This window comes from Rhinoraja longicauda, chromosome 9, assembly GCF_053455715.1.
Source record: "Rhinoraja longicauda isolate Sanriku21f chromosome 9, sRhiLon1.1, whole genome shotgun sequence".
Lineage (NCBI taxonomy): Eukaryota > Metazoa > Chordata > Chondrichthyes > Rajiformes > Arhynchobatidae > Rhinoraja > Rhinoraja longicauda.
Window position 1 is genome coordinate 58,582,574 of NC_135961.1, and position 24,856 is coordinate 58,607,429.

Genomic DNA, 24,856 nt, shown 5'->3' on the forward strand with positions numbered 1-24,856 from the left:
TCCCTTCATCTAGGTCATTAATGTACATTGCAAATAGCTGCGGTCCCAGCACCTCGCCTTGCAGTACCCCACAACTCACTGCCTGCCATTCTGATAGGGACCCATTAATCCTTACTCTTTGTTTCCTGTCTGCCATCCAATTTTCTATCCATGTCAGTTCCCCACCCCCAATACCATGTGCTCTAATTTTACCCACTAATCTCCTATGTGGGACCTTATCAAAGGCTTTCTGAAAGTCCAGGTACACTACATCCACTGGCTCTCCCTTGTCCATTTTCCTAGTTACATCCTCTAAAAATTCCAGAAGATTAGTCAAGCATGATTTCCCCTTCGTAAATCCATTCTGACTCAGATCGATCCTGTTAATGCTATCCAAATGTTCCGCTATTTCTTCTTTTATAATTGACTCCAGCATCATTACCTCCATCAATGTCAATTTCCTGTTTTCTCTCTCCCTCCTTTCTTAAAAAGTGGGATAACATTAGCTACCCTCCAATCCACAGGAACTAATTCTAAATGTACAGAACATTGGAAAATTATCACCAATGCGTCAATGATTTCTATAGCCAATTCCTTAAGTACACTGGGATGCAGACCATCAGGCCCTGGGGATTTATCGGCCTTCAGTCCCATCAGTCTACCCAACACCATTTCCTGCCTAATGTGAATTTCCTTCAGTTCCTCCATCACCCTAGAACCTCTGGCCACTAGTACATCTGGGAGATTGTTTGTGTCTTTCTTAGAGAAGTATTATAGGGCCCTGGTGAGATCACATTTGGAGTATTGTGTGCAGTTTTGGTCTCCTAATTTGAGGAAGGACGTCCTTGCTATTGAGGTAGTGCAGCGTAGGTTCACGAGGTTAATCCCCGGGATAGAGGGACTGTCATATGAGGAAAGATTGGAAAGACTAGGCTTGTATTCATTGGAGTTTAGAAGGATGAGAGGGGATCTTATAGAGACATATAAAATTATAAAATGACTAGACAAACTAGATGCAGGAAAAATGTTCCCAATGTTGGGGGAGTTCAGAACCAGGGGCCAAATACTAAGAATAATGGGGAGGCCATTTAAAATTGAGGTGAGAAGAAACATTTTCACCCAGAGAGTTGTGAATTTGTGGAATTCTCTGCCACAGAAAGCAGTGGAGGCCAATTCACTGGATGAATTTAAAAGAGAGTTAGATAGAGCTCTAGGGGCTAATGGAATCAAGGGATGTGGGGAGAAGGCAGGCACAGGTTACTGATTGTAAATGATCAGCCATGATCACAATGTATGGCGGTGCAGGCTTGAAGGGCCAAATGACCTCCTCCTGCACCTATTTTCTATGTTTCTATGTTTCTAGATCCAAAGTACCTGTTCAACTCATCTGCCATTTCCTTGTTCCCCATAATAAATTCACCTGCTTCTGTCTTCAAAGGACCCACATTTGTCTTAACTATTTTTTTCCTCCTCACATACCCAAAGAAGCTTTTACTATCAGTACTTTTACTATAACAGTAGCTAAAAAGATTTCTTTGCACTACCTATACAACAAGATTCTGTTTGGAGCAAAAAATGTGAACAATGAAATGGTTTTAAATCATCCTAGGACAGTACAAATAGTGAGGAGATTCAGAACAGATTCAGATAGAAAATAATTTAAGTAAAACATGAAGGAATGGTGAAGAAAAATACTACAGATAATAAGGGAGAGGGAGACACACAAAGAAACTTAGCTACAAGTGTAAGCCTTTGCAATGAAAGAAACAATGAAGGAATATTTATTTTTAATTTCTGCCTTAGAAACAAAGTACAAGAGCAAACCGACAATAATAATGCGAGACAAATCAGTTTTTAATTTTTATTTAACTTATAAATAAGATTCTAGTGCTGAGGATGTGGGAGAAAGTTTCAGGCGATGCAGAAGTATTTCTAAGGTTTACACCACAGGATAAGGGACTTTAGATGAGGCAGAATTAGTTTTGTTTCATTCAGCCAGGGGAGGTATAACTGTGCTGGAAGCAAAATACATAATATATATGCGAGGAGTTTGGGTAAACATGTGAAACTTTACAGGATTTGGAAAGGAAAATGGATCTCAATCAAAAAAGTCAGCACAGTCACACTGGAGAAAATGACTTCCATTAGTGTTGCTCAATTCTCTAACTTCAAGAAGAAAACTGGTCAGGGATTCCTCTCAGAGGCCTTCTGCTCCACAAATTAAAAGTCGTTTGGCAGAAGTGACCTTCAGGTGGCATCAACCACTCCAACAAACAGAAAGCCTGGAAAGGTCACCAGACCTGTGGTATCTTAATGGATCAGACAGCATCTCCGGAGAACCCGACGTTTCCGGTTGGGACCCTTCTTTGGTCTGCAAAAGTTGTTGAGGGTCAGGACAAGTTCCATCAGGCGGAGTAGAGGGAAACTGATTGGTCCTCCGTACAAGGAAGAACAGGAGGGCCTTGAGAATTTGCTGGTGAAGGATGCAGGTGTATGATTGTCCATGGTACAGATGAGGCAATATGGGACTAGGAATTAAAAGTTGAAAATGAGGATCAAGCTATCTTGGATGTAGGTCGGACGGGGGGGGGGGGGGGGGGGGGGGGGAATTAGGATAGAATCCCATTTTTTTTAAACAAGCATCTGCATTTCCTTGCATCTCCTCAGTTATATGCTATAAGACACCACAGTGTGTGTATGTTTGAGCCCTCCATGTATTTAAGATAAAACAATTGTTTAGGTCATCGTTTTTCAGTTGTAATTAATTTCCCAAAAAATTTGATTGTGCAGGTGCACAAAAGAGTAAAGCTATTCAATAGACAAACGACTTTGTGAGCTAACATACAGTGCCCATCTTAGATTTAATGATTATTTTGCCTGGATAAACAATAACCAAATGGAAAAGCAGGTCTTAGACCAAACAGTGATCACAACGAGACTGAATTTGATATCAAGTTGGCGAGGCAAAAAAGTGGACCATGCATCATTAAAAGATTTTGACAATGCAATTATGAAGTGATATTGTGAGTGCATTGTGAGATGTTTTGGTGGAACATGAGATCGGAAGATCAGAAAGAGCTAGAGTGTGTAAATAACCCCGGTTAACATGAGAAGTGAGACATTACATTTCAATAAAATAGAGTCATTTGGGGAATTTGAGGATACAGAGACAAAGAACAGCAAAGAGAAACATGAAAGGGATTCAAGATGGAGCATAGCATCAAAAGTCCAGTATTTATCCGAGATATAGATACATATCCATCCTTGACAGGTGGGGTTTTTAAAATCTGGATTATTATGCAATAAAAAAGTAATTAGTAACAACACAAAACTAATGAATTGCCTTAAAATCTATCTCATTCACTAATGTTCTTCAAGGAAGATAAACCTAATACTTTTTGCCCAAGATCCCAGATCCACAGGAATAGTTGATTCTTCACTGCCATCCAAAATGATCTAGCAATTGGATAGGCAATAAATACTATTGCTGATAATGATGTTCATGCAAAAATGTTGAAATAATTACAATCTTTTAAAAAAAAGAGGGATATTGTGTACAATACAAGAGGCTTTCACATTTAGAGAAAAAGAATAACTAAAAGCAATCTGGATTATTTAAAGACAGAGGTGGATGATGTTGCAATGGGAGGAAAAAAGATCAGGAAATTATAGGTTTGCTAATCTAATTTCAGTTTTCATTTTACAGGCTAAGGATAAAGTATTGGAGATACAACAAAAATGACAATTAAGTTGAAGAGATGCACTTACTGGAATAAATATGTTAAACAAAATTAGTGGTGAAAATAATGAGACCAAAAGTAGACCTTCCTTTAGGATTTCATTATTTCACCCACAAAGGTATTAAAGTAAATGCAGATTAGGAAATTACAAATGCTCGAAACGTGATATTCCAAAGACTGGAAAATTTCCAATTCCCTTTCATTAAGAAAGCAGGAGAGATTAACTAGGAAATTATAATTGTACATGCCTAATGTCAATTGTGGAAATGATACTGGCACCTTTTGTTAAGTAGAGTAATTAACCACTTACACACATAAACCAAATGGAAAGAGTCAGCATAGATTTGTAAAGGGTAAGCATGTTTTTCAGGGTGACTCTGACACAGAGGATAACGAGTATATTAGGATGTTAATTACATGAATTTACAGGAAACATTCAATAAGAGAATGTAGACCAAAATGGAAATGGAGGCAACCTATTGATATGGGTAGGGAATTGATTGAGTTTGAAGACGAGAATAAGTAATCTCATTGATGATGCGGTTATGTAGTCAGGAGGAAATATTGCACCAAGGGGAAGCATTAAGTAATGAACAGTGAACAGAGGATGAAATAAATTAATCAAATTCGGCCCATGTGTATATATTTTTCTAAATCGCTATACGAACTCCTCCTGACTGCACAACATGATTCCTGCTGCCATGTTTCTGTCAAAATTTGGCTCAGTGCTTCCTTATCATAATCACTGTCCTAAAATGGTACAGGATTTATCTCTGTAACATGCCCTCTGATTAAATTTTTCAGGCAAAATGATCTCTTAAATTGCTTTTGGGAAATATTTTCCAAGTGCCATTTTTGTCACCAACATATATTCTCAGTGTCAAAATAAAAGGTTTAAATATGCAAGTAGGAAAATTACATATTTCACTAGACTGTATTAATTCAGCAAATTATCTATCTGTAACATCTCCATTTGAAAGTCTTGATCTCCAAGTAGGGGGTGTGCCTAGATGGACACAGATTGTTGCTGAAATTATTATTTTTTCAATTAACTTTAAAGATACAGGAGATTTCAAAGGATCTGTGGGAAAAAAATGCCATGAAATAAGAAAAAGACTACTGAATATACACTTGTTGCTTTGGTTTTGTCTTGTATACACCTTAAATGAATAAATTGGACTGGGATTATTTATCATGTTTAATACTGTTTCAAAATCAAATCAACTTTCAACTAAACAAATTTAGAATGCGTAGTCAGAGTTTTATGCCAGTATAATGCCTTGCTTCTATGAAATTTGATAATTTTCTTACTAACTTGGAACTCGTTTCCTTTTCTAAGTTTGATTCCCATTGCAAACTTTTTACTCTTTTCTCTGTTGTACCCTTCTTATTTTAATTTCATAATCTCATTAAAATGTTCTTTTATCATGCACCTTTGAGCTTGCGCATCTAAAAGACAGAAGAATTAAAAGGTATTCAAAACTAAATATCATTATATTTTTAACTTCAGAGTTTTCTATTACAGCAAAGTTGCTTATTCATTATTAGTTCTTCAATATTATTCATTTGAATTGCCCAAAAATAGTTTAGCGCATCATTACCATAAAATTCAAAATTTTATATCTGTTTATCGACCTGTTTATTGACCTGCCACAGGATCAATGCCAAACTTTCAAAGTCATGCATTGAACTAATAATCATTGCAGAGACTTGTTTTAATTTCCTCTTTTTTTCATGTCCAAGTAATAGGAGCAGAATTAGGCCATTCGGCCCATCAAATCTACTCCGCCATTCAATCATAGCTGATCTATCTTTTTCTCCTAACCCCATTCTCCAGCCTTCTCCCCATAACCCCTGACCCATACTAATCAAGGATCTATCCATCTCTGCCTTAAATATATCCATGAATTTAAGGGCCTGTCCCTCTTTAGACAATTTTAAGGCAACTGCCGGCGACTGTCAAAGTTGTAGCAGATCGCCAAAATTTTCTTTTACCCGACGACAATGCCGAGTCAGGTCGAGATTACAGCGTCTTTGGAAACATCTTCCAGTTTATTAATAGCAGTATTAAAAAATTTTTTTTTTAAAGTGGTTAAGTGGATTTTTGTGAAAAGTGTGTGGGCATTCTTTGAAAATGTACGGGAGATGCATATCTGGTTTCTGGGTTGCATATCTGGGTTGGGAGCCCACTTTAAATGTAATGGCTGATGGCCATAAACATTGCAAAATTCCCACGCTTACCTGACCGTCAAACTGTCGCCTCCAATCTACCTGTCAAATGTCCTGACGGTAAATAAATTGGTTAAACACAAGCATTTTATGGTATTTTGAAATGACTTTATTTATTTTAATATAATGTGCTTCTAAATGCATCAATGAGAACCAAGCAAACCTGGGGACAGCAGGCGACAGCGCCCGCAATAAGCAACGATACCTGGCGACAAGCCAGCTGTCGCCGAGAAATTTTACTCCTGATGATTTCTCAGCGACCCGCTGAGATCCACTACAATTTTTAGAAGACTCCTCACGATCATGCCCGCGACACCCGGCGAACTGTCGGCGACAGCCTAGTCGCCGGCAGTCGCCTTAAAATCGCCTAAAGTGGGACAGGCCCTGTACCCTCCTGTGGCAATGAATTCCAGATTTAACACCCTCTGACTAAAGAAATTCCTCCTCATCTCCTTCTTAAAAGAACATCCTTGAATTCTGAGCCTATGACCTCTAGTCCTACACTCTCCCACTAGTGGAAACATCCTCTCCACATCCACTCTATCCATGCCTTTCACTGTTCATTGAAAAAGTGCTTCCTCCTGCTTTTTATTGAATCTATTTGTCTATGTTCACTGACTACTGGAGTGTATTTGAGGTTGGAAAAACTGACAGATATACTGCATCATGTGCCTCCAAAGATTTCTACTGGGTGACACACTGAATTTCAAGACTTTTCAAAAGTATTATGGCTTACCTTCGGTCCCAAGAATTCATTCCCATGTCATTAAGAAACAGTCTACAGTAGTAAAAGGGTGCCTGAGGTTCACGGTGAGTAGATTCTTTTTGACTGGCCATACTCATACAATGATCCTTAGTCCACCTCTTAATGCATTCCTCCTCCTGATTGCTCTGCGTCATTATGGCATCCATTACGTTCCTTTCTTGATCATGGTTCATTCCAACGGGTGGTGGTGCTGGCTCACTGAGTCCCAGCCATGGATGTGGCAAGCATTCTGGACTGGTGTTGACCAAGTTTTCAAGCAGCCCATCAAGATCATCTTGTTCCGTTTGACGAGTACTGCAGCCAGGATTCTGCACGTCAGACTGACCATCAACCACAAACTTAATATTCGTAGATGGGGACGTCCTACAGTCTTTAGAGCAGGACATTGGATTGCTGAACGGACAATATAGGATCCGACCATCCCAAGAATACCTTCCGGAGATATCACGCACAATTACCCTAACATCGGATGCAGGAAGGCTTGGCTCACTACCAGACGTCCTTTCTAACATTCCTTTTTCAGCAGGAATTTGAAGGTAGGATATTAGGGTGCTGTCATTCAGTACAAAAAGTTGCAAATTTGGGCTTTTGAACACCTCAGAAGATAGGTCTGATGATTCAACGTATGGGTTGTCGTGGTTCTCACTGATGAGGCTATGAAGTATGGCAGGACCTCCTGTAAGTGGATAGTGACCCAAATGGTTGATCAGATGTGTCATTACCATACGCGCTGTAAGAGGGATCAACTCCAAACTTCTTCTCTTCTTGTCTGTAACAAACAATAAAGAATATTAAAATATTTTAAACAATGCATTCTACTTAACAAGGAAAAGACAGTTATTTTTCTCTCTTCCTAGCCTCACTGGATTACATCTGTATTTCATAAATCGTATCATTGGAATGTATCTGGCCAACCCTTCATATATATTCTCTTGCACTACCTCCCACCCTGCAATATGGGCCATTCCAGAACAGTGGCATTGAGCCAAACTACAAAGGTTAAGACCTTCTGGCCACCTCACTTGTAATGTGATACCCAGACTCCATGATCCAGACCACTTTTACAAATGGATCCAGGTAAAATCCTCATCAGCTAACTTTTTAAATTACCCCTTAGTTTGTAGGGAAAACTAGTGTGAATATGGTTACCGTGGACCATCTGGTGGGCTGAAGGGCCTGTTTCCATCTCTAACCTAAGCTAAATTCCATAATTAAAGTGCACAACATCACAAATGATACTAATTTTGTAATCAGCGGTAACTGCCAGCACTCACCATTGACCTCCAGACTAAGCTTTCACTGAACATATTTATATGGCCCAGGAGCTTACTAGATGAAGCAATGTTGGATCCATAGCAGTAAATCCTGTCACAGGGCAGAACAGGCTGACTACCAATTTAGCCGACAGCCACTTTAACAAAACATAACAAAAAAATCTACAGGTGAGTGAGCCTGGTGAGTGAGTGTTAATACTGTCAAAAGTCAAATGTTTCGGACAAACAGAAATGTTTTAAAATTAAGCAACTTAACATTAAGAAATCATGATAAATATAAAACTCAAGCTCGAACACAATGAAATATAAATGTATAAGAGAAACTATAAACACATATTTATCTCAATGTTTGGTACCCATTTCCCATCACTGAAATGAACAGAAAATTATCTGTGCCACAATCTAATCCTGTACGGGTTCTGAGAGTACATTCCTCACTGCAAATGGTAGAGAACTGCTATAAATGCATGGTCCATTGTTGGAGTCCAGGGGAAGTCAAGGGTGCAGTTGTATAATCACCAGTTGACAGCCATCAGAGAGTTTGGAACTTCTATGTTTACACAAGCTTATGCAGTAATTCAAAATCTTCTAGCATTTCTTAGCAAAATTCAGCCTATATACAGCCCAACAGGTTTGATAATTTTTATTGCAAACTTGTACTGTTCAAAATTAAAATAACATTTTAGCGGTGCTAGTTTTGATGTTCAACTTTTCGCTGATCTCATTTCGGCCAAAACCAAGAACATTTAATTGGCAATTAAATGCCTATTTAAATTAACACATGAATATGCTACATCAATTTGCATATTTGAATGGTGTTCCGATGCAGCTTGAAAATATCAATAGGTGATTCAAATAAATATTGACACCAACTTGATTTATTTGTAAATACGTTCAAATCTTCAGAAAGCAGTTAATAACAATGAGTGGTTTTACCATATAGCAACCTTTAAACATAACTTTAAAATCCCTGAAGACAAAAAGGGACACTCCAGTTAAGATTTTTCAATCAGTATTGCATTCTAACGATGTAAGACTCTTACATCTTTTTTAAATTTCAGATTTGAAGGGTACAGGATGGCACCAAAATCATGTTGACTCTTGCGGACTGACAGTGCGGTCTACTATGTTACACTCTTATACTTGGTATGATTGTGCCTGATATATAGTTGGATAGTCACTGAACAGCATGCAAAAGAAAATTTCACTGTACTTAGGTACACGTGACAATAAAGTGCTAAACTATTTATTTTAAATAGGTTAATTCTTGCATTAAAAAAACACCGAATGGAAATAAACTTCCCTTGAGTTTAAGTCCAATAACACAAAACCATCATTTTTGAATTAATGTTACTAGCATCCCCAGGACGTGTTTATTTGTAAAAAATAATTTATTTAAAATTCAATGACTATTAAGAAAGAACGGCTTCAATTGGAGATATTCTGAAAAGTTCAGTTCAGCAGGAGATATTCTAAAGGCGAAACACTTACTTTCAGTGACAGTAAGGAGGCTGCCCATATCCTTTGAGCCATATGAAGGTGCTGGTTCAGAATTTTTTACATTTCCCAATGTTAAAAATGGATCATATTCTGTAGAGGAGACATCAGCAAGAGTCAGGAGGTATTGACTTTGTTGGGTGTAGTGGTGAGAGCCATAAACACAGGAGTGTAATACCTGTAAAACAAAAGGCAACGGATGGGTGCAATGAATCCCAAACACAGTTATGATCTAATTCACTGGGCTTAAGTTTGAGTTCTCTGACACTGCTGTTTACCGTTAACTCATTTAGCAAACAGCACAATGAAATGGCAGCACCATTTTTTTTCCTCTGTCAATCTCATGTTGCTCTGCTCCTCCAGGAACTAATTAGAAGTTGAAGCACAGTGACTAATCGCAGCTGAGACAGCATCTCTGGCACTGTATTTACAATCATGTGAACAATGTAAGGTTCATCCACAATTAAATAAAGATATGGAGAACTCTTAATACAGCAACTGTAATGCCAGACCAAATTTACATGGTCCAATTTCATTTCCATTAATCATAAACTAGCACTTCAAACAGTGTTGGAAGGAACTGCAGATGCTGGTTTAAACCGATGATAGTTACAAAAACTGGAGTGACTCAGTCGGTCATTCAGCATTTCTGGAGAAAAGGAATAGGTGACGGTTCAGGTTGAACATGTGAATTAGGTTAATTTCAAAACTTTGATACCAAAATCCTTGAGGACATTTCTTTGGAACCCAGCCTTGATTAAAAATTTATTAAAAAATAAAAATTGAAACGATTTTACATAATAAACCACTTAAAACTAGCCGCATGAACCATTATTGTAAAATATTAGTGGCATCACTAACTGGAGTCTTGCTGATTGTATCATTTCATCATTGGGTTTTGGGTTTGAATCTAGATAAGCTAATTGAATAAAAATCTCCTCTCACAGCCATAACTGTCCTTTCTAAATGGGTTCAGGCTTTCTAGTGCAAAGAAAGAGACTAAATCTATTTAACATATTCACAATATTAACAGCATATTCAGAAGCATTACAGCCAGTGGTTTTTTTTTGCCGGTGCACATACCCTTCCTTGCTCTTGGTGTTTGCGGCCCATAAGGTGCTTAAGTTGTTTATGGGCATGACAGTTTAATATAGTTAATACACTTTTATATTTTTTAACTTTAGCCATCTTTTTGTAATCCTCAAATATGTAAAACATTTGAAATTCAGTTTCCAACTATTTCGAGGTGCTGGTACAGCATACGGTCGCAAATAAAAATCACTGCTCACAGAGCAAAAAGTGAAAAAGATTGTCATGTAGATTTGGAGATAGTCTGATACGTAACCACATGATTTCCTCTTGGATAATTCATTGCCCAGTCATGGACCAGGAACTTTTAAATTTAGTCCCTCCTGTAAATATAGACGGTGCTAAATCTTGTGAATTCTTCTAGATGGCATCCCTTCATTAAGTCTCCTTGGCCCTAGACATGCTGAGACAAGAGAAGAACCTGCTCCAGGATGCATTTACAAAGTATGTAAATTCTTGTCACGATTTTGCAAAAAAAAAGTTTGTTGTTTGCGATATTTATAAAGGACTTGGACATGAATGGAGATGGATGATTAGTACGTATGCAGATGGCATAGAAATTAGTGGGGTTGTGAATAGTGAGGTAGACCTATAGTTAAGAGAGCCATTTATCCGATTTATCAAGAATAAGCAAGCCCTGCGCAATGTTTCAATTAAGTGAACATGCGCAAGGGCTAAGTGCAATGCAAGTATTTTCTTCAATGAGTTAGTCCAAAATGCGTAAGATAGGTTTGTGACAAGGCTCACGCGCAACAACACAATCCACAGAATTTGGGAGCAATTGGAATAGAAAGGCATTTAAAGGCCAGTATATTTTTATTGCATTGTGGAAGCTGACAAAGTTAAAATGGCAGCAAAAATTTGCGTGATCGTATGCAAAGGTGAATGTTATCAACAGAGAGAGTAAAATAAAACTTTTGACAATCATATTATGCTAAATAAAAACACATTAATTCATAGACTTGCTAATGGTAAAAATATTCGAAAAAGTCCCTCACTCATTGAGCTAGATTAATGGATTAACTTGTTAATAATATTAAATGCACTGTGATTTATAATATCTAGCACGCACATATTAATGGAATCCAACAAAGGCGGCTGTTGCTTTGCGACAGTATAGAAATCGCTTCTGTCAAGGCTTTGCAACAGTATTAGAATTGCCATTGACTTCAGTTTTTTAAATAATAAGTTACTTTAGTTTAGTTCAGAGATACAGCGCATTAACATGCCCTTCGGCCCACCGGGTCCGCGCCGACCAGCGATCCCCGCATCTTAACACTCTCTTACACATACTAGGGACAGTTTTCACATTTACCAAGCCAATTTACCTACATACTTGAACTTCTTTGGAGTGTGGGAGGAAACCGAAGATCTTGGAGAAAACCCACGGGATCACGGGGAGAACTTACAAACTCCGTACAGATAGCACCTGCAGTCGGGATGGTACCTGGGTCTCCGGTGCTGCAAGCGCTGTAAGACAGCAACTCTACCACTGCGCCACCGTGCAGCCTTATTTGCTAGTAATGATTCTGTATTGTATTTAAATTAATCATCCCTCCACCCAACACATCTTCATCCTCCAACTTTACTCCCTTTCAACTCGCCACTGTTCCATGCCACCCTACTCCAGTGTAAAGACATTCCAAATAAAGTAATGTGACATGGATGACCAAATTATGATTTATTACAACATAATTGTATGCCAAATGAAAATGTCACCATTAAATAAATTCACATTTGATAGTAGACTTAAGTGGCCTATGGTAATGAACGTTAACGGAAAATATAGAACAGTACAGCATGAGACCAGGTCCTTTGGCCCACAATGTCCATGCCGAACATGAAGCTAAGTTAATCCAATCTATTTTTCCTACAAATGATACATATCCCTTAATTCCCTACATATCCCTTAATTCCCTACATATCCATGTGCCTGCTCTGCTGAGCATTCCAGGCACCCACCACTGTGTAAAAAAACTTGCCACGCACAACTTCTTTAAACTTTGCCTTTCTCACCTCAATGTTACGTCCTCGAGTCTTTACCAGTTTTAAATGATTAGACAAAGACATACATACCCTGTAGATATAGTCTAACAATGGTGCTCGACGTGCTAATTGGTCTTCCATCAAAGTTGCGCTAATGGGTTCCAACAAGGCATCAACTGACATTGCCATACACCAATCCAAGAGACAAAGCAGTAGAGATACTATTAACTAGAAGGGAAAGAAATACAATGCAATAGGAATATAACTGCAGATGCTGGTTCAAATCAAAGGTAGACACAAAATGCTGGAGTAACTCAGCAGGTCAGGCAGCATCTCAGGAGAGACGGAATGGGTGACGTTTCGGGTCGAGACCCTTCTTCAGACTGATGTCGGGGAGGGGGAGGGACAAAGATAGGATGTAGTAGGAGACAGGAAGACAGTGGGAGTACTAGGAAGAAAAAGGGGAAAGAGAGGGACAGAGGAACTATCTGAAGTTAGAGAAGTCAATGTTCATATCGCTGGGGTGTAAACTGCCCAAGCGAAATATGAGATGCTGTTCCTCCAATTTGCGCTGGGCCTCACTATGATAATGGAGGAGGCTCATGACGGAAAGGTCAGACTGGGAGTGGGAGGGGTTGAAGTGCTGAGCCACCGGGAGATCAGGTTGGTTAAGGCGGACTGAGCGAAGGTGTTGAGCGAAACGATCGCCGAGCCTGCGTTTGGTCTCGCCGATGTAGAGAAGTTGACATCTGGAGCAGCGGATACAATAGATGAGGTTGGAGGAGGTGCAGGTGAATCTCTGCCTCATGTGGAAAGACTGTTTGGGTCCTTGGATGGAGTCGAGGGGAGAGGTAAAAGGACAGGTGTTGCATCTCCTGCAGTTGCAGGGGAAAGTACCTAGGGAGGGGGTGGTTTGGGTTCGAAGGGACGAGTGGACCAGGGAGATATGGAGGGAACAGTCTCTGCGAAAAGCAGAAAGGTGAGGAGATGGGAAGATGTGGCCAGTAGTGGGATTCCGTTGGAGGTGACGGAAATGTTGGAGGGTAATTTGTTGTATTCGCTGGCTGATGGAGTGGAAGGTGAGGACAAGGGAGACTCTATTCTTGTTACGATTGGGGAGAGGGAGAGCAAGAGCGGAGCTGCGGGATATAGAGGAGACCCCAGTGAGAGCCTCATCTATAATGGAAGAGGGGAACCCCCGTTTCCTAAAGTATAAGGATATCTCTGATTCCCTAGTATGAAACATCTCATCCTGGGCGGAGATGCGGTGTACAGGGAGGAATTTGGAGTAGAGGATAGAGTTTTTACAGGAAACTGGGTGGGAAGAAGTGTAGTCAAGATAGCTGCGGGAGTCATTAGGTTTGTAGTAGATGCCGGTCATTAGTCTGTCTCCTGTGATGGAGATAGTGAGATCCAGAAACGGTAGGGAGATGTCGGAGATGGTTCAAGTGTATTTAAGAGCAGGATGAATATTAGTGGTGAAATTTATGAAGTCAGTGAGTTCTGCATGGGTACAAGAGGTAGCACCAATGCAGTCGTCAATGTAGCGGAGGTAGAGTTTGGGGATGGGGCCAGTGTACGCCTGGAACAGGGATTGTTCGACGTACCCGACAAAGAGGCAGGCATAGCTAGGGCCCATGCGAGTGCCCATAGCTACGCCTCGGGTTTGGAGGAAGTGGGAGGAGTCAAAGGAGAGGTTGTTGAAGGTACGAACCAGCTCTGCTAGGCGGAGGAGAGTGTTAGTAGATGGAGATTGGCTGGTTCAATGGTCGAGGAAGAAACGGAGGGCTTCAAGACCATCCTTGTGGGGGATGGAGGTGTAGAGTGACTGGACATACATGATGAAGATGAGGGAGTGGGGGCGTAGAAACCACACGTTATTGAGGAGATGGAGAACATGTGACGTGTCTTGGACGTAGGTGGGGAGGGATTTGACCAGGGGGGGATAGGATGGAGGACAGGACAGTTCTGTTTGTGAATTTTAGGGAGAAGGCAAAATGGGGCTGTGCGGGGCTGGGGAACAAAACGGTTGGAATGCAGTGCTCTGCATTAGTTTCGTTGTCGTGTTGCCATGTTGTTATGCCAATGAAAAGGAGTAACATAGAACCAAATGCTCACCCTTTTATCTGCATCAACAAATGAGTGTTCTGCACTGGGCAGGAGAAATGCAATCGTGGCAACGAGAATCTGTGTTGAAAAATATTGTTCAGTTCTATTAAAGCACACAAAATACATTTGTTTAACACACATTTTTATCAATTTCAATAGCAGAAAATAATAATTTGATTTTCACACTCAAACTACTTTGAACGAAAGCAATTTACCTCAGCAACCTTTTTGGGGAGCTGCGACTCATACTTCTTAAGCTTTTCCATGTGTGTAACTAACAGCTTCAGCATGTCACAAGCCACTTCAGCAACCACTTTGTTGGAAAACTAAACACAAACCACGTCATTGAAAATATAAATCACAACTATATACAAACAGTCTCTTACTGCCACAATGTAACCGCGACATATTTACTAAAAAATTACTTTCAGGTGGACTAAATTTGTGGGATGCCTTGTGAAGTTAATCAGAAGCTGAAGAAAATATAGATTTCACAGTGGATTCATTTAAAAAAGTAATCAATACTTTAATAATTTTTATACTAGCCAAAAGAAAAATAGGAAATCAGAGAGATTTGTACTGATGAAACAGGTATTCTGTCACCCAAATTAATATTCTTCGAAAGTAAATGGCTTCATAATTAAACATTATGTAATGCTTGTCATGGCTCAGCTGATTAGAGCTGGAGACATCAATTATATATCTGTCATTCTCAAACATCAAGGGCTCTTAGTTCTGTGTCTTTGCATTAATTCCTACATATTGTTAGTTTCTTAGAATCTTCTAATGCAAAATCAAAGAACTCTCTCTGCCTATCAGTCGGCTAAGTAATACCCTAGTCCATGAAGTGGATGCAATTTTCAACTGTGACAATTGCCATCAGCTGGTTTGCAAATGACTGTTTTCTATCAAGGACGGTCACTTGCTCAACAAAGATATTCTGCATAGCCTTTACAGCACAAACCTCCATAAGCAAATATTTACTTTTTGTATGGTAACATGTAATTTAAAAAAGGATGCCTTCTATTAAATCAGTTTTGCAAGAGCCGAGTTATAATAAATCAGTTATATCATTTCTTGTTGCACTATACTCCAGAAGAGTGTACTATACACTAACAATGCTTTCTTTGTGCATTTAAGTATCAACTAATTGATATTAATTAACTACGAATATGAGCATGGGTGAAAAGGTGGACCGGAGAAAGATCGGTCATGACATCATGGATTGGCAGAGCAGGCTCAAAAGGAAATACTGATGCCTTCAGAATTTTTAAAAGAATTATTTATTATTCTACTGTGCATTATCCATGTAATTCATAAACACTTTCTTTCAGCAAATCATTATGGCTAAAGGGTGCAAGTTGCAATATGAATTTTCTGAAAACGTTTGTTGTTTGCGTATTCACAGTGCCCTCCATAATGTTTGGGACAGACCCATCATTTATTTATTTGCCTCTGTACTCCACAATTTGAGATTTGTAATAGAAAAAAATTACATGTGGTTTCACATGTAGTTTCAAAAATCACAAGCAAGTGACTGGTGCTATTTTCCAAGACCTCTGCTGCATACGATATTGTATGGCACCATGGCCTTCACTTGAAGCTCCAGAAAATGCTCAGCTCAAATCATCTGACAGACTTCATTATGGAGCTCCTGTACACCAGATCCTTTGTCCTCTGCACTAGCTACGGACAAAGAAGTCGACCGCATAGACTCAAGAATGGTGTCGCTCAGGGTTCGGTCCTTGCACCAACCCTGTATAACATCTACACTTCTGACTTTCCAGCCACCTCAGCCAAACAAACGGTACATGTACACCGATGACATAGCCCTCACAATATCTGTCATGCATGTTAAGGAGGTGGAAGAAAAGCTCTCTGCTAACATGGGTACCTGGAAAACTGGAGGCTGAAGCTATCTGCCACGACGGCAGTGTCATCAATATTTCACCTTAGAGGTAAACTGGCGAACTACCGTCTTAAGGTGCAGCTAGACTCAGTCAACCTTCTCAACTTTGACCCAAACCCCACATACCTTGGCGTCAAACTAGATCGCAGCCTCACCGACATAGGCCATCTGATGAAGCTGAGGAGCAAAGTTTGTGCTGGAGTATCCTTAGTCAGGCACCTTGCTAGCACAAACTGGGGTGCATCCTTCAGCATCCTGAAAACTTCGGTAATGGCCCTAGCATATGCACCTGCAGATCTCTGCACCGGTATGGACACCCTCGCAGACTGGATGTGCCCTTACATGAAGCAATGAGGATCATCTCAGACTGCATCCGCTGCACCCCACTGAGTCATTTACCATTTTTTTCTGGGATTCAACCACCCCAAGCCCGTCGTGATAACTACGGCACAACTATCTGGCACAACTGACCCCTGCATGAACCTTTTTTTGCACTTTACCTTGTTTCCCCTTCTTTCTTTCCCCCCCCCCTTTTGTTGTTTTAGTTTTCACCATGATTTATTTATATACTTTATAGCATCGATGGGGAAGTGACATTCTTAATCTCGTTGTACTTGTACAATGACAATAAAAGATATTGTATTGTGTTGTATTGTACTGTATAACATCTGTGGAAGACTGCATCAGAAAGCTCCTCAGCCTAACCACCGTCTGTCTGCATGACATCCTTTATGAGGAGGTCCCATGCCGGTTGCGCTTACGGAAGCCTCTGCGCCCATACATGGAGAGTCTGGATGCAGCGAGCAATGTAGCACTAGCTGTCCCAGAAGGACTCCAGCCATACTTTGAGACTGAAGAGGGTGTCGACCCAAAACGTCACCCATTCCTTCTCTCCAGAAGTGCTGCCTGACCCGGTGAGTTACTCCAGTATTTTGTGATACTTTGAGACCTGGTCACCACACCCTCCAGGCAACAATCTCCGCAGGAAGGCCTGGGTTCAACTGAACAGGCTACGAACTGGTGCTGGTCGCTTCGCAGCCAGCATGAAAAGATGGGGCATTGCAGACACCAACCTCTGTCCTTGTGGTCAAGCACAGACCAACAAACATGTCCTAAGGGAATGTGCTGTGACAGGACCTCCCTGCATACTATCCCAACTTGATAACCCCCAATTAGAGACTTACCTCACCAATTGGCACTTTTGATTGTTGTAGCTGACATACGAAAGAAGAAAGACATGTGGTTAAAGTGCATATTGTCAGATTTTATTTAAGGGTATTTTTATACATTTTGGTTTCACCATGTAGAAATTACAGCTGTGTTTATACATAGTCCCCCCACTTCAAGGCACCATAATGTTTGGGACACATGGCTTCACAGGTGTTTGTAATTGCTCAGGTGTGTTTAATTGCCTCCGTATTGCAGGTATAAGAGAACTCTCAGCACCTAGTATTTCCTCCAGTCTTTCCATCATCTTTGGAAACTTGTATTGCTGTTTATCAACATGAGGACCAAATTTGTGCCAATTAAAGTCAAAGAAGCCATTATGAAACTGAGAAAGAATAATAAAACTGTTAGAGACATCAGTCACACCTTAGGCTTACCAAAATCAACTGTTTGGAACATCGTTAAGAAGAAAGAGAGCACTGGTGAGCTTGCTAATCGTAAAGGGGCTGCCAGGCCAAGGAAGACCTCCACAGCTGATGACAGAAGAATTCTATAAGAAAAATCCCCAAACACCTGTCCGACAGATCAGAAACACTCTTCAGGAATCAGGTGTGGATTTGTCAATGACCACTATCCGCAGAAGACTTCATGAACGGAAATACAGAGGCTACACTGCAAGATGCAAAAACCTACACTGGTTAGCTGCAAAAATAGGATGGCCAGGTTATAGTTTGCCAAGAAGTACTTAAAAGAGCAACCACAGTTCTGGAAAAAAAGGTCTTGTGGACAGATGAGATGAAGATTGACGTATCAGAATAATGGCAAGAGCAAAGTATGGAGGAGAGAAGGAACTGCCCAAGATCCAAAGCATACCACCTCATCTGTGAAACATGGTGGTGGGGGTGTTATGGCCTGGGCATTTGAATGGCCTGGCTGCTGAAGGTACTGGCTCACTTATTTTCACTGATGATACAACTGCTGATGGTAGTAGCATAATGAATTCTGAAGCATGTAGACACATCCTATCTGCTCAAGTTCAAACAAATGTCTCAAAACTCATTGGCCGGCTGTTCATTCAGCAGCAAGACAATGATCCCAAACATACTGCTAAAGCAACAAAGGAATTTTTAAAAACTAAAAAATGGTAAATTCTTGAGTGGCCAAGTCAATCACCCGATCTGCACCCAATTGAGCATGCCTTTTATATGCTGAAGCGAAAACTGAAGGAGACTAGCCCCCAAAACAAGCATAAGCTAAAGATGGCTGCAATACAGGCCTGGCAGACCATCTCTAGAGGTGACATTCAGAAAATGGTGATGTCCATGATTTAATAGACAATAGACAATAGGTGCAGGAGTAGGCCATTCGGCCCTTCGAGCAAGCACCACCATTCAATGTGATCATGGCTGATCATTCTCAATCAGTACCCCGTTCCTGCCTTCTCCCCATACCCCCTGACTCCGCTATCCTTAAGAGCTCTATCTAGCTCTCTCATGACTGCATTCAGAGAATTGGCCTCCACTGCCTTCCAAGGCAGAGAATTCCACAGATTCACAACACTCTGACTGAAAAAGTTTCTCCTCATCTCCGTTCTAAATGGCCTACCCCTTATTCTTAAACTGTGGCCCCAAATCGCAGACTTCAAGCAGTCATTGCATGCAAAGGATATGCAACAATATACTAAGCTTGACTACTTTCATTTACATGACATTGCTGTCCCAAACACTATGGTGCCCTGAAATGGAGGGACTATGTACAAACACTGCTGTAATTTCTACATGGTGAAACCAAAATGTATAAAAATGGCATTAATTAAAATCTGACAATGTGCACTTTAACCACATGTGATTTTTTCTATTACAAATCTCAAATTGTGGAGTACAGAGGCAAATAAATAAATGATGGGTCTTTGTCCTATGCATTGAAGATAGTGAATTTACTACATACATCAAAATACAGAAAAAGTTAAATACTAAAATAATCTTTCCTTTCTAATGCTATTTTGCAAGAAACATGTTCTTTTCTCTTTTCCAAAGTATATAAAGCCATATGCTAACATTATATAAAGTCATTTGGATCTGAAATAATAAAATTGTTATTCACTGTAAAGATTCCACTGATTTTTTGTCAAGTTTTGCATCTGCAACTTAAAGGAGAAAGCACCAACAATTTATAAACCTTAAGTATCATTTCTCAAGTGCCAAAATTTATTAATAGGCACATCTGAAGTTCCACATTTAAACATCTAAACATCTAAAACTATAATGTATATAAACTTAAAACTTAAGCAAAAGAAAGCAAGTCTTCATTAAACAATGGTATATTTTTAAAAAAAATTGAGGCCTTAGATATTTGCCATGACAGTTGTACAAGAACTCAATGAAAGGTAATATTGCTCTTAAAAAATACTTAATTTCCAAATACACTTGAGGCTCTGCTTATGTTACTACAAAGTGCATTTTATATATTACCTTTAATGTAGTAAGCCTTAAGTCAATGAAGTCAATCAAATGCCAAACCAAACAAATGGACATTCAATGCAGTGATCAAAACATGGTTTAAGAGGTCTTTAAAAAAAAGATGAAGTCAAACACCTGGATGGTGGAAAGGTCTAGCAGAAAGAGCCAGAGATTATTTCGTGACAGAGATGGATGACATGATGAAAATGAGATACCAGGAACTTCAGATGCTGGTAAACAATAAAAAGACATAAAGTGCTAGAGTAACTCGGCTTCTGAAGAAGGACCCCAAACCTTCTCTCCAGAGATGCTGCCTCACTCGCCGAGTTATTCCAGCATTTTGTGTTTTATAGTGAAAATGAGAATTAGCAAAGTATGATGCCTGCCAAATAAATAATTTAAGTAAGAAGCAGGTTGATTATAATAAATTAAGAAAGGGAAAAAAGGAACAATGATAGGCAAATACAGCAAATGAGAATAAAATGACATCTGACAGGAAAGAGAGAGAACGGCTTAGTAAAGTGTATGGGATCATTTGCTTCACAAACATACCAAAGGTAAAAGTAATGAGATTCAGTTGAACCTTTATAAAACACTGCCACATTGTTGTTTTCAATTCTGGATATCATACCCGAAAGGACAGAAGGCTCCCTAACAGGTGCAGGTATAATTTACTAGAATGATTCAAGGGAGGTGGGAATTTAACTACAAGATCATATTGGATAAGATGGTTTGCTCTCCTTAAAGAAACAAAGGCAGTTTGGAGTTTTTTAATTGAGATGTACAAGGTCACGACAGGTTGAGAAAGGGAAGCTATTCCCACTTGCAGATAGTTCAAGGGCCAAAGGATTCAAAGTAACTGGCAAAAGATACAGGGTGGGGGAATTTAAAAAAAAGACTCAAGAATGAACAATACAATTTTTTGTTCCACTGAGTTTCTAAAAGTAAATTGTATTTTAATCCATTACAAAAGCAATAGACAAAAGTTATTTTGCTTTGGTTTTAAATTTATAAATGAGCAAGTCACTCCAGAGAAAATTATTTGTTACCTTAAGCGTCACACCTAATACATTGAGTGCATCTTGGACCTGACCATGGTTTGTGCACTGCACCAATTCTTCACTAATCCAAATTCCAAGACTACACATTGCGATGCAGCTGAATAAAATCAAGAAAGGTGAATCAGGCAAAATTAAAAGCTTTTTTTAAATGAGTGTATGTTGACATATTTTTAAATCTCCATTTTTTGATTTCTTATAGCCTCATTATTTGAGAGATGCAAGTGAAACCTGTTGACAATTTTTCTTCAGGTATAGTAAGTTCCAGACTTTGACTCAAAACTTTCTCCGTATTGCCATTATTTGAGATTAGAAATTTTAGGCAATTAATGCAATTAAAATACATAAAACTAATTTGATCCGAATTAAGGAGTTAGAATAAGATGGAACCATTTGCCGAACCCCTCCCTATTAGTTCCTTGGTCATACTGAGGATACGTTTCCCAGTCCACTGCTGTGGAGTCCAGCAAAGTAGAGCTGTTAAGAGTGGCAAGTACGCTGCAGAAGTAGATCGCTTTCTAATGGATGATTGGAGAAATTAAGAACCAATTGGGGAAAAAATGTAAAATAAATCAATTTTAAGACATTTAACTTTTGATATTAATGAATAGGGATCTGCTAAAGCTAAGCAACCAGATGCAAAGGGTATTTAGTCCCTCAGCTCAATAAACCAAAACCAAGCCCAAGCACAATGGCAACACGGTAGCGCAGCAGTAGAGTTGCTGCCTTGCAGCGCCGGAGACCAGGGTTCGATCCCGACTACGGGTGCTGGCTGTACGGAGTTTGTACGTTCTCCCCGGGATTGCGTGAGTTTTCTCTGAGATCTTCGGTTTCCTCCCACACTCCAAAGACTTCATGTTTGTAGGTTAATTGTCTTGGTTTAAATGTAAATTGTCCCTCGTGTGTGTAGGATAGTGTTAATGTGCGGGGATCACCTGTGGGCCGAAGGGCCTGTTTCTGCGCTGTATCTCTTAACTAAACTAAAACACTTTCTTTAAATCCAGAACAGATTGGGAAGTCAGATGCATGTACATCTGCACTGCATTGTGCAGATGTGGAAGACCAGAATGCACGCACGAGTCAGCTAGGGATTGTACACTGAACAATCATCAGGTAGCTGCTTGTGTGATCTGACCCAATAGTTTGATCCTCTCCAAATGAAAATGCTGTCAGCACAATGGCCATGGAAAGCAAACTGGAAGTCAGATGGGATTAATGGGATTTTGACACAAAGTGCTGGAGCTCCCCTGATCAGAAGCATTGCCTATCCATGTTCTTCATAGATGAAGGAGATTCCGACCCGATACAGTCACCTATCCATGTTCACTAGGGATGCTGCCTGACCTACTGAGTTACTCCAGCACTTTGTCTTTTTTTGTAAAGTAGCATGTGCAGTTCCTTTTATCTACCTCTTAATGGTATTTTGAATCAGTAAATTAACCAAAGGATTAAAGATACTGATCTCAGACCTGACAAGATTTGATGTTAACATGTATTTTAATCTTACATTTTTATTGGTAAAATAGTAGACCAAAATGTAAAGCGCGAGAAACTTTTGATCATTGTGGATTTTTTATTATTGCCCAGTGCTGGATGTTGGTTGAGTACACAAGTACATTTATTACACTGCCTGAATGTATTAAAGATTTCCATAAGAATTTAGCTACATCAATACTGACATAACAATTCTTGTGGTTTATTTTCAACGATATCGTACTAAACCATGCGCGATATCCTGTACTGGCCTTCATTAAAATATCTTAATTCACTATTACAGAAGGTTAGAAGTGGTGTAATAGTTGCCGAGCCAAACTGCAAAATCTGAGTATAAAGAAACCTTGTTGTCTAGATTTATTTTATTCCTTTACTCAGGATGTGGTATTTCTGGCAAACCCATTCCTGATGCACTCGATAAGTCATCTTCCTGAACTGGTGGAGTTCTTCTGGTGAAGATATTCTCATAGTATTGTGATACGATCATGTCTGTGATTGCTGAAAAAGAGCTTGCAAACAGAATTGCAACTCCAGCAGCAGGCCCACAGCACTGCAAGCGAAGCCTCTTCAAGTACCTATCCAAGTACTATTTAACTGAGAGGAACGATTCTACATGTACCAATCTTTTGAGCAGTGAGTTCTTGACCCCCACCACCCTCGGGGTGAAAAACATTTTCCTCATGACCCATGTAATTCCTTCACCAATTACTTAAACCCATGGACCGATTTTCCACCTCAATACTACGAAAAAAGAGGCTCTTCCCATTTCCTTTCGAGGACTCTCATCCTTTTATGTTCCTCAATTAATGACCCCAACCATTGCTTTCTCAGTATCCGTTTTCATTCATAGAAAATACTCTAGTTTATCCAATCTTTCTTCTTAGTGGTGGCAATATCTTTGCAAATCACTTCTGTACTCGCAATCTGATCTTCTTTGGTAAAAGTGCTGAGTTGTGACTTTAGTGTTTTTAACAGTTCCCCCATCCCAAGATTTCCCTACTCTTAAATTCTATACCTTGGCATCCCAAAAATAAAATTCCATACCCCTTTTTGACCACCGACTGACTTTTAAAGATCTGTGAACATAAACAAGTGACTCGGTTTTTTCACACCACTTAGTTTCCTCCCATATATTGTATATTCCCTTTACCTATGAACCTGTCTGCATCATTAACTTACACTTCCCTGGATGGAATTCTATTTGTCATTTTTACAGATGGCGGAAAGGCAAGAGGATGTCTGTAGGCAAGTCCCTACAAGAGCAGTCAGAGAATGCTTTGCCTTTGACAGCTCAGGTAGACTTGGTGTCAATGCAAATGGTCATCCATGATTCACAGCATGATGATCATATGAGTGCTAAACAATGGCTATGCTGCCAAATACCAAAAATAGATGGTAAGTCCCTTGATTGCCTTGGATGGTCATTGCATAACAATCATCGCACAAATATAAATTTCCACTTATCAGACCATGTCTGAATGTTGTTTTAGTTTCTCTGCAAGCAGACATGATTACTTCATTTTTCTGCCGAGTTACAAAAGGAATTACAATATTAAAAATTAAAATAAAAAAGGAGTTACAAACATCAGCAAACTTGCCCATTTCTTACATCATGTTGGAAGATTTATCATAAAAGATGCAGCTGAAAAATGACCAAGCAAGGACAATGCCCTGAAGAATGCCTGCTGTAATAACCTGGGCTAACATTATTGACTTCCAATTAACACAACCATATTTCTTTGTGCGAGGTATGACTTCAGCTAATGGAGTGGGGAAATGCTTGATGCTAAACAACTTCAATTTTCAATGGCTTCTCAGTCAAATGCTTCCTTGCTATTAATGGTTGGCACTCATGCCTATTTTTAGAATTCAGCTGCTTGGACCAAGTCTGAGTTGAGGCTTAGACCCAAATTCTCCAAGGCAAACTCAAAGTGAGCACTGGTGGGAAAGTTACTGGTGGGCAGGTGCCACTTCATTGTACTTATTCGCATTTCTGGATATTAAGGGCAAGAGTCCAAATTGATGAAGATAGATTGAGGACAGAGTCAGGTAGGAAATGCAATGGGGATGCAATACCCTTGGAATAACCTGCTTCTCCCA

The 24,856-nt window shown here is 39.6% G+C and overlaps 1 protein-coding gene across 3 annotated transcripts in view; it reads right to left on the reverse strand.

The window, feature by feature from the left end:
• ralgapa2 (Ral GTPase activating protein catalytic subunit alpha 2) overlaps positions 1-24,856 on the reverse strand; it is a 330,072-nt gene that overhangs the window by 139,333 nt on the left and 165,883 nt on the right. For all 3 annotated transcript variants that reach the window (XM_078405597.1, XM_078405596.1, XM_078405594.1), the window contains 6 exons: positions 21,254-21,362; positions 14,885-14,995; positions 14,679-14,747; positions 12,651-12,788; positions 9,480-9,663; positions 6,685-7,483 (listed from right to left, as the gene is read on the reverse strand). In XM_078405597.1, coding sequence (XP_078261723.1) covers positions 6,685-7,483; positions 9,480-9,663; positions 12,651-12,788; positions 14,679-14,747; positions 14,885-14,995; positions 21,254-21,362 — 1,410 coding nt within the window. The remainder of the gene's footprint in view (positions 1-6,684; positions 7,484-9,479; positions 9,664-12,650; positions 12,789-14,678; positions 14,748-14,884; positions 14,996-21,253; positions 21,363-24,856) is intronic.